Genomic DNA, 12,900 nt, shown 5'->3' with positions numbered 1-12,900 from the left:
ATGGAAATGAATACTTGATGGAAAGGATTTTGTATTTATGATAACTGTGGGGCGTATTCCAGAACATAAAAACTAGCTTTCTGTTGGACCTGGGGACCAACAGACAATAGCAGACTCCACAAGCAATGAGTGGAGGAATAGAGCACAGACGGGTAGCCACAGTGCCATCTGATGGCCAAACTGTGTACTACATGCCATTCTCCACAATTTAAGTAAATTGTACATAGTACTGGACAGTCTGCTATTTTTTTAAATAGTAAAAAATAGGGAAATGAATCAGGGTGCCCCACTAACCTCTCCTTATAAGTTATAAGGGCACAATCTAAGGTTTGTTGTTTTCCTTCACCCCTCCCTAAGCCTCTTCCAAACTCAGATACACACACACACACACACCACTCATTCAATACAAATGAGTAATACAGAGAACATTTACATGCCCTAAAATTTGCAGCATCTTTTACATATGTTATCCCATTTGATCTTCACAACCACCCTGGGAGGTCAGTGTTATTCTTCTCCCCATTTTACAGATAAGGAAACTGAGGCTAAGAGGAACTAAATCATTTGCCCCTGATCACAGGGCTAGAAAGTGTCATAAGCAGAATCCAAGCTCGTGTCTTCCTAACTCTAAGTCCAGTACTTTATACACTATTTTAAGCAATCTTTCATTGAATGAATGAACAACTTGTCCATAGTCACACAACCAGACAGAAAGAGGGACCTGAAGATCCCTACAGGAATATAACAAATCTAGGGACAGATAGGTGGTATAGTAAATAGACAGCTGGGCCTAGAGTCAGAAAAACCTGAGTTCAAATCTAGCCTCAGACACTGTAACCTTGGGCAAGTCACTTAAATGTTGACTCACTTTCCTCAACTCTAAAATGGGGATGATAACACCTATCTCCCTATTCTTTGTGGTTAAAATGAGATAATATTTGCAAAACATTTAGCACAGTGCCTAGCACATGGTAGGTGCTTAACAAATGGGTTTTTTTTTTCCTTCTGTATCTAGGAAGTTTGATGGTATGGGAGAATGGGAGGTCAGGAGCTGGAGAGGCAAGGGGTGGGGGATTATACACAAGTCGGAGGGAATCACATTATCCTTCCCATGTTCCCTGAGATAGACAGCTGGGCTGATCATATGGGGTCAGAACTATCACCAAAAGGCAGCTTTTGGTTTGGGGAAGTTGTGAAATTGCAGCCTCTTCACATTTAGGGATAGCTATAGATACACTCCCAACAGGCTCACACTTATAACTGCTGCTTTGGCAGTTTTATCTCCACACCCCACCTACACACACACACACACACACACACACACACACACGGCCTTTAGAATGTAAGTCCCTTAAGGGCTGACATTGTTTCATTCTTTGTACTTGTATCCATAGAACCTACTATAGTACCCCACCTAATAAATATTAATTGATTGATTCTTTCAAATGTCACTGTCGTTTCCTGGGTGGCTCTAGGCAAGGACCCAAAATGCAGGGGTTCAGGAGAAATTATCTACAAAAGGAATTGCCAAATGGACCATTAAGGAGTAGACTGCTTTTATGAGAGGCCTGAAGTGTACCATGTCTGAGAGCCACATTTGATTTAAACCTTAGGGACCATCAGCCTGTCATAAGGAGACTCTGGATGGGAGTCACTGCCTGTGACATGGAAGCAGGAAACACTCCCCTTGCCTCAGTGGCATCTGTGATGCTTCCAGGAAGCCAAGGATGCCAAGACACACAAAAAAGCTCAAATTCCTCTCGAGATGTAAGCTGAGCAGGAAGTTGTCAGTGTGAAATCTTGGTGCTATGGACTTTGGGGGAAGTAAGGAAATACAGAGAAAGTTAACCACATTGACAATGTCAAGGAAAACCATTCCCCAGCCCACAGACAATTTCCAGGCTACTAGGTTTGGCAGTTAGGAAGTGACCCCTAAGGAGTCAGAGTGGGGTCAATACTCACTGAAAAGGTGAATCCATCCCTTTTTTTCCCCATTTATACCTGACATACTGAGGGGGAATGGCCCTTAACCCTCCTCTGTACAGTTTTGTGAGGAACCATGAGTGAAAATGAAGTTTCAAGTTGAGTTAGGAATCCAGACAAATAATGGGTTTCAATCATATCTTTTTGTTCCATTTAATACTACATTGAAACTGTGATCTCATCTATTTGGGAATTCCAAATAATGCAGATCTCGAACATTCCATGCCAATTGTGGAAACTGGCAAAGGTCCCTGGGTCTCTTAGAAATATTCAGGAAATATTTCTTCTTAGTGGCGACTTCTTTGGCTCCCATGATTCAACTATCATCTCTATGCAAATTATTCTCTGATTTATTTGTCCAGTCCCAAACTCTCCCCTGAACTCTAGCCTTTGATCTTCCACTGCTTATTGAACATCTCAAATCATATTCTCATAAGCATCTTTTTTTTTGGCTTTTTTTTGGAGGGCAATTGGGGTTAAGTGACTTGCCCAAAGTCACATGGCTAGTAAGTGTGTCAAGTGTCTGAGGGGGGATTTGAACTCAGGTCCTCCTGACTCCAAGGCCGGTGCTCTATTCACTGTACCACCTAGCCACTCCTCTCATAAGCATCTTAGACTCAGCAGGTTCAAAACTGAACTCTTTTCCCCCTGAACTCTCCCCCTTACTAAATTTCTAATTACTGTGGAGGTTACGATCATCCTCCCAGTCCCCTAGGCTCTCAACCAGAGTATCTTCCTCAACTCCTCACTCTCTCTTGCCCCTCCCCCCCATATTCAATCTGTTGATTTTGCCTTTCTGACATGTCTTACAAACCCCCTCCTCTCCTCTGACACTGCTACTAGCCTGGTATTGTTTTTCAATTGCTTCATTCATGTCCACCTCTTCATGGCCCCATTTGGGGCTTTCTTGGCAGAGATACTAGAAATGTTGCCATTTTCTTCCCAGTTCATTTCACAAATAAGGAAACTGAGACAAATAGGGTTAATTGACTTGCCCAAGGTCACACAGCTAGTAAGTATCTGAAGCTGAGATTTGAAGTCAGGTCCTCCTGACTCCATGGTCTCCATGACTCTATCCACTGCACCACCTAGCTGCTTAATAAATTCATGTTGAAAGCCTTTGGATTCATCTGGATGAGAAATTTCCCTAGTCTTTCATCAACTGTCGTTTCCAAAAGCAAGATTCACACTAAATCCCTTTTTGGTCTTACCAAAGGCCAAACCATACTATCTTTGAGGAAATATCACAAAAAGTTCAGGAAGGAATTCTCAAAGCTAACTTTTGATAGAATTAGGATGTGACCAAGAAGGTTGAGGGACCCTAGATTAACCCACTCAAAAGCCTCTTCCCTCAGACTTTGACCAGATTAGAGTAATAATCTAAGAGAAGGAGTGGGCCAAATGTTAAGAGAAAGGGAATATATAGAACCTACTATATGCCAGGAATCATATTGTCTTAGAAGATTCTGAAGATCACTTGGCAGGATAAGGTACCAGCCACTGAGGTCCTTACTCGAACTAAACTGCAGAACATTCAGACTCTGCTTCAGAGAGCATAGCTGTGATGGGCTGGCCATGTTGTTCGAATGTCAAATGTACCCTTGCCAAGAAGACTTTTATGGGACACACCCAGGGCAAGAGTTCACATGGTGGTCAGAAGTGATACAAGGACACTCTCAAGGTCTCTCTCAAGAACTTTGGAATTGATTGTGTGACATGGGAGACACTGGCACAGGACTGCTCAGCATGGTGTGCCCTCACCAGAGAAGGTGCTGTGCTTTGTGAGCAAAGCAGAACTGAGATGGCTCAAAGGAAACGCGGGATGCGCAAATTTGGAGAATCCGCCCTAAATGTTCGCATGGACTATTTGTGCCCGACCTGTGGGAGAGCATTTCGAGCTCCTATTGGTCTGATCAGTCACAGCTGGACATATCAAAACTCGGCTCTAGCCTCGGGATGTCATTTTGGTCCTCGGAACCAGGCACTATGCTAAGCCCTTTACAAACAGTTTCTCATTTGATTCTTATAACTACCCTGTGAGGTAGGTGCTTTTGTTATCCCCATTTTAGAATTGAGGAACTGAGAGGCAGCTAGGTAGTACAGTGGACAGAGCACCAGCCCTGGAGTCAGGAGGACCTGAGTTCAAATACAGCCTGAGACACTTACTAACTGGGTGACTCTGGGCAAGTCACTTAACCCTGATTGCCTAAAAAAAGAATTGAGGAAATCGAGGCAAACAGAGGTTAAGTGACTATTGTTCTTTTGGATAAATTAAACTGTTACTCTGAAGCCTGCCTCAGTTATGAAAGCATAATGTTTTCTATCCCCGAGGATAGTATGGGGTGGCCTAGTACATAGACGCTTATTAGCTGGGTGATCCTGGGCAAATGGCTTACCTGTGTGCCTCATCTATAAAATGAGAATGATAATAACACCTAGCTTCCAGGGCTATAGTGAGAACCAAAAGTGATAATATATTTGAAGTGCTTGGCAGACCTTAAAGCACAATATGAATGCTAGCTATGATTGTTACTGATATAGATCATAACTACAAATTGACCTGTGTGAGATTTCCAACACCCTTAGGAAATTTTGCCTGTTTTTAGACCTTTCTCTCTAAGCTGATAAGTGTATGAGGCAGGATTTGAACTTGGATCTTTCTGACCTCACATCCAGAGGTCCATGCCCTATGCCACCTGATGTTTTTCTCAGGAACAGACAAAATTCCACAGTAATAATTGACTTCAGTTATTATAGTTTAGATAAGGCAACTAGCTAGTTGGTACAGTGGACAGCATGTTGAGCCTGAAGTCAGGAAGATTTGAGTTCAGATCCAACCTCTGACACTTACTAGCTGTAAGTCTCTTAACCACTATCTGCCTCAGGTTCCCCAGCTGTAAAATAATCATAATAGCACCTACCTCAAGTGTAAAGCACTTAGTACAGTGCCTAGAATACCATAGGTGCTCAATAAATGCTTATTCCCTCTTCCTCCCTTCATCGGTTCACCCAACATTCTGAAGGCCTTCGAGGAAGGTACCCACTGAGCACTTCGGCCCTCCATCTGTCCTCTCTGCCCTTGCTGCAGGACCAGGCCATCTTCTCTTCTCAATGACATCATTTAAACATAGTCTCCTTCAGAATTCCTCAATGGTTATACCTTGCAGGCTCTACATTGTCTTCTGTGTCATATAACTAACTATATCCTAACTGACTATAGTTAGAAAATGGCCTAGAAACTGTAATGTGTGTACTGTCCATTTTTTCCAATTTCCTCACAGAAGAATTCCCTCCACCAATGAAATTAAAGGTCCAGACCAAAAAGAAAAGATTGTATGATAATGATTTTACATTTTAAAATGTAAGATGAACATAGACATCTAAGCCAAGTTTGGGCATTTGGGAAATATTATTGGGAAGTGAAGATGATATAAAATCAAAATGTAGAAACAAAAAAATTTAAAGAAAGTTTTAAAATCTGAGTTGTCACTTGGAAGCAAGAGCCCCATTGAGCTACGAGGAAACCCCTTGGCATCTGTCTTCATCCACTGCCTACCTAAGAGGCAAGTACATTAGTATCAAGGAGACTTCTGGACCAACCAGCATCACCTTACACCTTGAGGTGGCCACTACCCTCTCCTACACACTCATCCCTACTTGTAAAGCCTCAGACTCAGAAAGACACACATAGACAAACCCAATATAATTATACACACCAAGTAAACTTGGGAGAGCACACACTAACAAGAGAGGGAGTGATGTCCAGAGTCTGATTTTTCTCTTTTCCTTTGAGAATCTTAAAGCATGTTATAGACTGTTCAAAAGTACCCAAACACACCCAGATCACAGGAGGGAAAGTGAGGCCAGAGAGATCTGGCCTCCCCAAGCTCCAGGGCAGGCCCAGTCTTCCAGATGAAAGGCTGATCTTTAGCCGGTTGAATGGGTGGGACTTGGTCCTGGAAGGGAAGAAGACACAAGATCAGAAAGGATCTCCATTATATGCCCTTGGGAACTATCTCCTACACCTTTCCCCACTGCATAAGGGATTTCTGCCCACTTAACCTGAGTTTTGAGTCTTCTCCAGGTTTTGCACTCGAGTATTCAAAGAATTCAACATCACTCTGTTGCTTCTCAGGTCTGTGAAAAAGAAGAAAATGATGGAGAGAAGACCCTAGAGCCAGTTAAAGCCCTTCAGAGATAGCTCTCCCAGAGAGATAGCTCTCCCAGAGATGTCTCTGCCAGAAACCCATTCCCTGAGCCAAGACCCTCCTTTCCCCCTAACCTCTGGGGCCCCTTTTCTCTCCCCTCATCAAAAATGGGCAGCCCCACTCCCCTACCCCTCCCCCACCTTCGCCCCACCCAGCACTGGTACTGAGGAATAGGAAGTACCTTTTTCAATTTTTTTCACCAACTTATCACAGGTCTCATTTATTTGACTGATCATAGTCTCTAGTCGCTCCACATTATGCTGTTCCTTATGGAGGATGCTAGAGACTAAGAGATCCAAAAAGAGACATTCATTCATTCAACAAGTATTTTTCAACTCCATACTAAGTGGTAGATACTGTGCTAGCCAAGGAGGGTATAAAGACCAAAACAGATGATCCTTACCCTCAGGAGGCTTATATTCTAGCTGGGAGAAGGCAACATATACACAGATGAATAAATGGGAAATACATAGATATCAAATGAGAAACTCAATGTAAAATATTTTGCAAATCATGTTTCATATCAATGTTAGCATTATTATGGGAAATAAGAGAGAGAAGAAGAGAGAGAGAAAATATAAAGGAAAGGCAGAAATACAGAGGAAGTGAGACAGAGAGAAAATTTTTTTAGAAAAAAGGAAGTCCAAGAGGGAGAAGAGGGAGGTGTTGCATTGACCCTTCCCCCCTCTTTCCCAGGTGCCCAGAGGTTGGATCCTGGCCCCCTGCTCAGGGCTGACTTTTTCCCACAGCTCCCCTGTGCCTCTCCTAGACTCAAAACTCCCCCCACACACACACAAACAATTCCTCGATCTTACCATTCAACAGTTCTCTCTTCACACTCAGCAGCTCCCCAGAAAAATCAGAGCCTGGGGAGAAAAGAAAGGAGAGGGTAAGCCTGGGATTTAGCCTGGAGCTGGTCAGGGGAAGAGATGAAGAAGTAAGGGGAGTGTGCTAGGAAAATAGAAATGGAGAAATGGGGATAGAAACATCAAAGCATAAGGAGGAGAGAGAAAAAGAAATAGAAAGAAAGTGAAAAAGGATTGGGAAGAAAGTAAGAAAGAGACAGAAAGAAGGAAAGTCAGAAAGAAAAAGGCAGGATAAGAACTGAGGCTTACCCTGGGGGCAGTGGTCAGGGCTTGGGAGAAGGTATGAGATAGTATCAGGTAAGTGTAGTGTGAGGTCTGGATAGGATAGTAGGGGGGTCTGGGCTGGAGGAAATGATGAAAAGGAGAGGATCCTAGGCCCAGGTACCCAGGCAGGTATGGGGGTGGGGCCATGCCCCTCCCCTCTCCACTTTCCCCTTTACCACTCCCTCCCCCACCTCACACTCACTTTTCACCACCACCAGAGACAACAGGATAATACACAGCAGGAAACTCAGGGCCAGGAGGATGTAAAGACTCATGACAGATTTGTGCGCTGAGGAGAGTCCAGAGGAATTGCTTGGAGCTGAAGCAGCAGGGGCTGAGATGAGAAAGACCTAGCTGAGTAACCCCTGGACCCAACCACATTTGCCAACAAATGTACAACAGGCCAGGAGAGAACATTCCAGCCTAAGCCCTGAGTAAGAACTGCTTGGGAAGATGGGAGGGGACGGAGAAGAGGAAAGGAAGCCTCCTTCTCAAGCCCAGACTTGGGCCCCTCCCTACCCTCTCCTGTCATTCATGCCTGAAGGAGGGTCTTGTGAAATTCTGAGGAGGAAGGTCCTCCCTGTAACCACCTAGACCTCCCTAACTGGAGCCAAGAACCCACTGGATGATGTGAGGAAAGCAGCTTCAAGGCTTTACAAAGAAGCCAGCAGGAAAGGCACACCATACTTTTAAAAATATTATTAAGTTTTATTTTTAATTTATGGAATAAAACAAGAATTTCCATAACAAGAAAAAGATGATTGCACACGAAACTACAAATCTACTATGTACAACATGCTATTCCTTTCAAATATACAACAAAATTATCATGTAAATTTATTTTTTTCTTCTCCCTCCACCCTGCCCTAGAGATGGCTACCATTAGACACAAAGAGGTATATACATATATATAATGTTTGTGTGTGATATATATTCACATACATATATGTTACATGTGTGTATATATAATTATTCTCTACATGCTTCTATTTATCAGTACTCCATACTTGTGGGAAACTTTCTTAATATGATCTTATGAAGCTGTGAGTTCTCTATCCCTTGTTAAGTAAGCTCCTTGATGTCAGGGACTTTCTTTTTTCATATTTGTATCACCAGTGATTAGCAGAGTCCTAGCATATAGTAGGTGTTTAATAAATGTTTATTGACTAAATATGCCCTCTAAGTTTGAGCCCACTTTCCCCTTAACTCTGTATGTACATGTGGAAAAGTCTGTCACAGCCTTTGAGTGAAAGATTTGTACCAAACTATATGTGCATAGTAAAATATCCCTTTCTAAAAGCCAAATACACCTGATTGACATTGATAATCATGTCAGAAAACACTTAATGGAAGCTGTGAACTAGAAAAATACATCATCATCCCCTCAGGGTAAACCCTAAGAGCCCTGAGGGGATATAACAAGACCGAGCTAGTAGGTAGAAATAGGAGTTGGGAGAGTTGTCACAGAATGATATGTTGCACACTTAATAAACATTCATTGAATCAATGAGTGAATCTCATAATAGTTTCACGCATGGACTCTACACACTAACAAACTTGGTTTACTCAGTTTACCAAACCATCCACACTGTTTGCCTTTCATCATACTAGTCCCTGCACCCAGAATGGTCTTCTCTTCTCTCTTCATCTGTTGGATTCTTACCAATTCTCTAACCTGTAAACATCCTCAACTCAGGAGTAATCTCCTCCTGGAAGCCTCACCCTGACACTCCCAACCCCAGCTGAAAAGGATCTCTCCCTGAGGCAGCTAGGTGGCACAGTGAATAGAGCATTAGCCCTGAAGTCAGGAGGACCTGAATTCAAATCCGACCTCAGACACTTGACACTTAACTAGCTGTGTGACCTTGGGCAAGTCACTTAACTCCAATTGCCTTGCCTCCCCCCTCAAAAAAAAAAAAGAAAAGGTTCTCTCCCTCCTCAGTTTCCCCACAGCTCTTTTCCTGGACCTCTCCATCAATCCCAGAGGTGCTAGCCTTCCTGCAAGCTATCTGTGTTGTAACTCCCCAAACTGAGAATTGGGTATTTGGTCCATGTTTACTGAATCCACGAATGAAGAAATTAGTGTAGTACTAATCCCTTCTGTGTACTTTGTGCCTTAGCTAAAATGGACCATTTTCTGCTCCCTTGAACACAGCCCCTCTCCCCTCACCGGCTTTGACCTTTCTGCCCTTGTTCCCACTGTCCATATTCATCCTCCCCCTCTCACATTCCTGGCCAGCCTTTAGATTCCAATTCCAATGCCCCCTCCAGAAAATCTTCCTTGACTTCTCCCTCCCTTCGCACTGATTTCATTTCCCTACCAACTATTTTTATGTTAAAGGAAGACAATGTGTTTTTGGACTGCTCTGTACCCTGCACAGGATCTCTTTCATAATGGGTAGTTGTGTGTCCAAAGCATTACCTATGTTTCCCTCTCAACCCAGTCCTCATGCTAGTACCCCTATTTCTGTTGGACACTACCCTTCTTCTAGTCCCCTAGGTTTGAAAGCTCAGCCATCCTCAACCCTTCCATCTCCCTCCCTCACAGCATCACCAAATCATAGAGTGCATCCCCTCCTTTTCCAGATGAGAAAACTGAGGCTTAAAAGGCTAAGTAACTTGCCAAGAGTCAGAGCTAACAAGTGTCTCAGGCAGGATTTGAAATCAAATCTTCCTAGGTCTTATCCATTATAGTTTCACATCTCCCACATTCTTCCTCTCTGCTTACCCATCTACCACTTTAGTTCAGGTCTTATCACCTTTCCCCGGGCTATATCAATAGCCTCCTAGTTTCTTTTCCCTGACTCACATCTTTCCCTACTCTATTCCATCACCTACACAGCTATCTACGTGGTTTTTCCTAAAGCACAGATTTGATTATGTCTCCCCCCACCCCTGCCCTGCTCAAAAACTCCAAGATTCTCTAGTACCTCCAAGACCAAATCAAAACTCCTCTGTCTTAGATTTAAGCTCCCTTTATAATCTCGCTCCAACTTGCTGTCTGTCCAGGACGTTCCCCCTCCAGTGTCCGTGCCTTTGCAAAGGCTGTTGCCTATGCCAGGAATACCCTCCCCTCCTTACTTCTACCTCTCAGAATTCCTAGCTTCCGTTCCAAGCTCAGCTCAAATGCCACCTCCTCCCACACCAGACCTTTCCTGACCCCACCCCCACCCCAGCTGCTAGTACCCTCGCTCTCTGAAATTATTTTTGTACTGTTTTCATTCTTTAAATGTTTCTATTGAGCAACTACTTACTATATTCTAGGACCTGAGCTTGGTCCTGGGGATACAAAGCAAAAACAAACTATTCTGACCTCAAGGATCTTACATTCTACTGGGGAAACAGCATGTACACATACACATACATACAAAACATATAGGAAGTCTATATCTATGTTTTCCTCCCCTCCAATAGAATATAAGCTCCCTGAGGGCAGGGGCCATTCTATTTTTGCCTACAACCCTAACCAGTGTCGCCCCTCCCGTGATGAGCCATCTCTCCTTAGCTGAGCCTGAGTTGGAGACCAGCAGAGTTGGGGGGGGGGGTGAGACAAGGGGCGAGGAACAGTCCTTACCCCACTGGACGGACATTGATTGTTGCTCCACAACACCATTCTGGTTCCTTGTGGTCCTAGAGATGTTCTCATAGTCAGGTTCATCTTCCTCTCTAAATCTTTGGGCACCTGGAGGGACCAGACAAGGACTTCAGAGGTTCAAAGAACAAAGACATCCTGTTCCTCAGCATCAGGCCCCATTTGTCATCCACTTGAAGAACCTGGGCATCCCACCAAGATTAGGAAGCTTCACTAGTGAAGCATGCTGCCTGACCCAGAAGTGATGAATTCATGATATGGAACAGAAAACATTCTCAGACACAACCAACAAACGAATTTGGTTTGCCTGATTCTGTATATTTGTTATGAGGGTTTGGTTTTCTTTTTCTTTTTTAAAGGGGAATTGGAGGGGGGAGGGACCAGCAACAGAGTCATCAAAAAGGAAAAGGAAAAGAGGTTCATTGAAGCATTTTTTAAATTCACAGGAGAGAACAGAAGGAAAACCAGAAGAAGACACAGACAAGCAGGACAGCTTTGAAAGCTACATATTGACTTCATTATATACCTAAAGGCAAATAGTACATAATAGGAGTTTGGGGTTTCGTGAACAATCCTCTTTTTGCTGTTCTACTTTGTATATGGAAATGTTCTTTTTATTTTGTGTTTCTTAAGTTCATAATACAATTTTTTGAAAGGAACATAGGCATCATAATTTCCAGAACCCTCCCCTCTCTTTTGCTCCCCACCAAGCCTCAAATCTCTCCTACCTAAAATGCTTTCTCTCTGGCATCCTGAAGCCCATCTTACTCCTAGACTCTGGAAGAAATGAACCAGAGGCTTAGATTAGAGCAGGCTAAAGGAAAGATCTCTGGGTACCTGCATGTAACCAATAGAGGTGTATGAAGAAGGTAGAAACAGACAGATACATCCTCAAGCATGGCAAGGGGCCAGCCTCAGTTTCGCCCTTCCCTGCCCCTTTGAAGTCACATCCTCCAAGGAGACTTCCCCAGTCCTTACCACCACTACCACCACCATCACCACCACCACCACCACCACTTTTGACCACTGGTGCTACCTGCTGTGGCCTCTTTCTTCTTGACCTTCTTCTTGGGGGTCAACCCTCGATTTACATAAATATCCTCTGCCCCTTCCATGGTCCTGGCATCAACTGATCTTCCCTGTCTGTCCTATTCACTCTCTGACCTCTCCCCACCCACACAGTCACAGGAGATGGTGTCAGAAGCTGGATGGAGCAATCTTTCAGGATGTCTCCTAAAGAGGAGAAGAAGAAAGAAGAGCCTAGACTCTCAGGGCCAAAAAGAAGCCTCCAGAACTTCTCTACCTGAACAGGAGACCTTCCACAGTGTCCCTGACAGCTGACTCTTCGGACTCTAATGAGAGGGTTGGGGAACTCACTTATTTTCAAAGCACTTTGGGATGGATTTAAGAGCTAGAAGGTTGGGCAGCTAGGTGGCACAGTGAATAGAGCACTAGCCCTGGAGTCAGGAGGACCTGAGTTCAAATCCAGCCTCAGACACTTAACACAAAACTAGCCTGTGACCTTGGGCAAGTCACTTAACCCCAATTACCCTGCTCTCCCCCTCCAAAAAGAAAAAAGAAAGCTAGAAGGTTATTCATCTACCTCCTACAACTTTCTGTCATTGCTCATGGTTCTGCCCCCGGAGCCAAGCAGAATAAATCCTACAGGCCGACGTGGTCATGTAATATAGAACTAGAAGGTACCTTAGAAGCTGTCTGAGAGTTCAACCCTCTCATTTCACAGATGAGAAAACTGAGTCCCACAGAAGGAAAGAAACTAGTTCAAGGTCCTGCAAACACAAAGTCCTTCAAATACTTGAAGGCAACCACGATATGCCCCTAAATCTTTTCTTCTCCTAACTATACACCCACAATCCATTCAAGCAATCCACAGAGAGCATGGTCTCCAGGCCCATCACCATCCTGGTCACCTTCCTACCGCTATTTCCAACTACACTAGTTATTCTCTTTTCCCTTCCCTACCTTG

At 43.8% G+C, this 12,900-nt stretch overlaps 1 protein-coding gene across 1 annotated transcript; it reads right to left on the bottom strand.

The window, feature by feature from the left end:
• Nucleotides 1-5,314: 5,314 nt before the first annotated feature.
• Nucleotides 5,315-12,088, bottom strand: MCEMP1 (mast cell expressed membrane protein 1). The gene is made up of 7 exons (XM_069108348.1): nucleotides 11,950-12,088; nucleotides 10,896-11,003; nucleotides 7,524-7,655; nucleotides 7,007-7,057; nucleotides 6,373-6,477; nucleotides 6,046-6,120; nucleotides 5,315-5,939 (listed from the first exon to the last, which is right to left on the bottom strand). Exons 1-7 carry the CDS (start codon nucleotides 12,026-12,028, stop codon nucleotides 5,911-5,913), a joined length of 579 nt encoding a protein of 192 aa, XP_068964449.1. The 5' UTR covers nucleotides 12,029-12,088; the 3' UTR covers nucleotides 5,315-5,910.
• Nucleotides 12,089-12,900: the final 812 nt, after the last annotated feature.

The sequence above is a fragment of the Petaurus breviceps genome, unplaced genomic scaffold (assembly GCF_028583685.1).
Source record: "Petaurus breviceps papuanus isolate PSGF00001 unplaced genomic scaffold, PetGlider_PUasm1.0 103, whole genome shotgun sequence".
Taxonomy (NCBI): domain Eukaryota; kingdom Metazoa; phylum Chordata; class Mammalia; order Diprotodontia; family Petauridae; genus Petaurus; species Petaurus breviceps.
The sequence above is the reverse complement of the archived record's forward strand: the minus strand, read 5'-3'. Positions and strand labels throughout refer to the sequence as shown.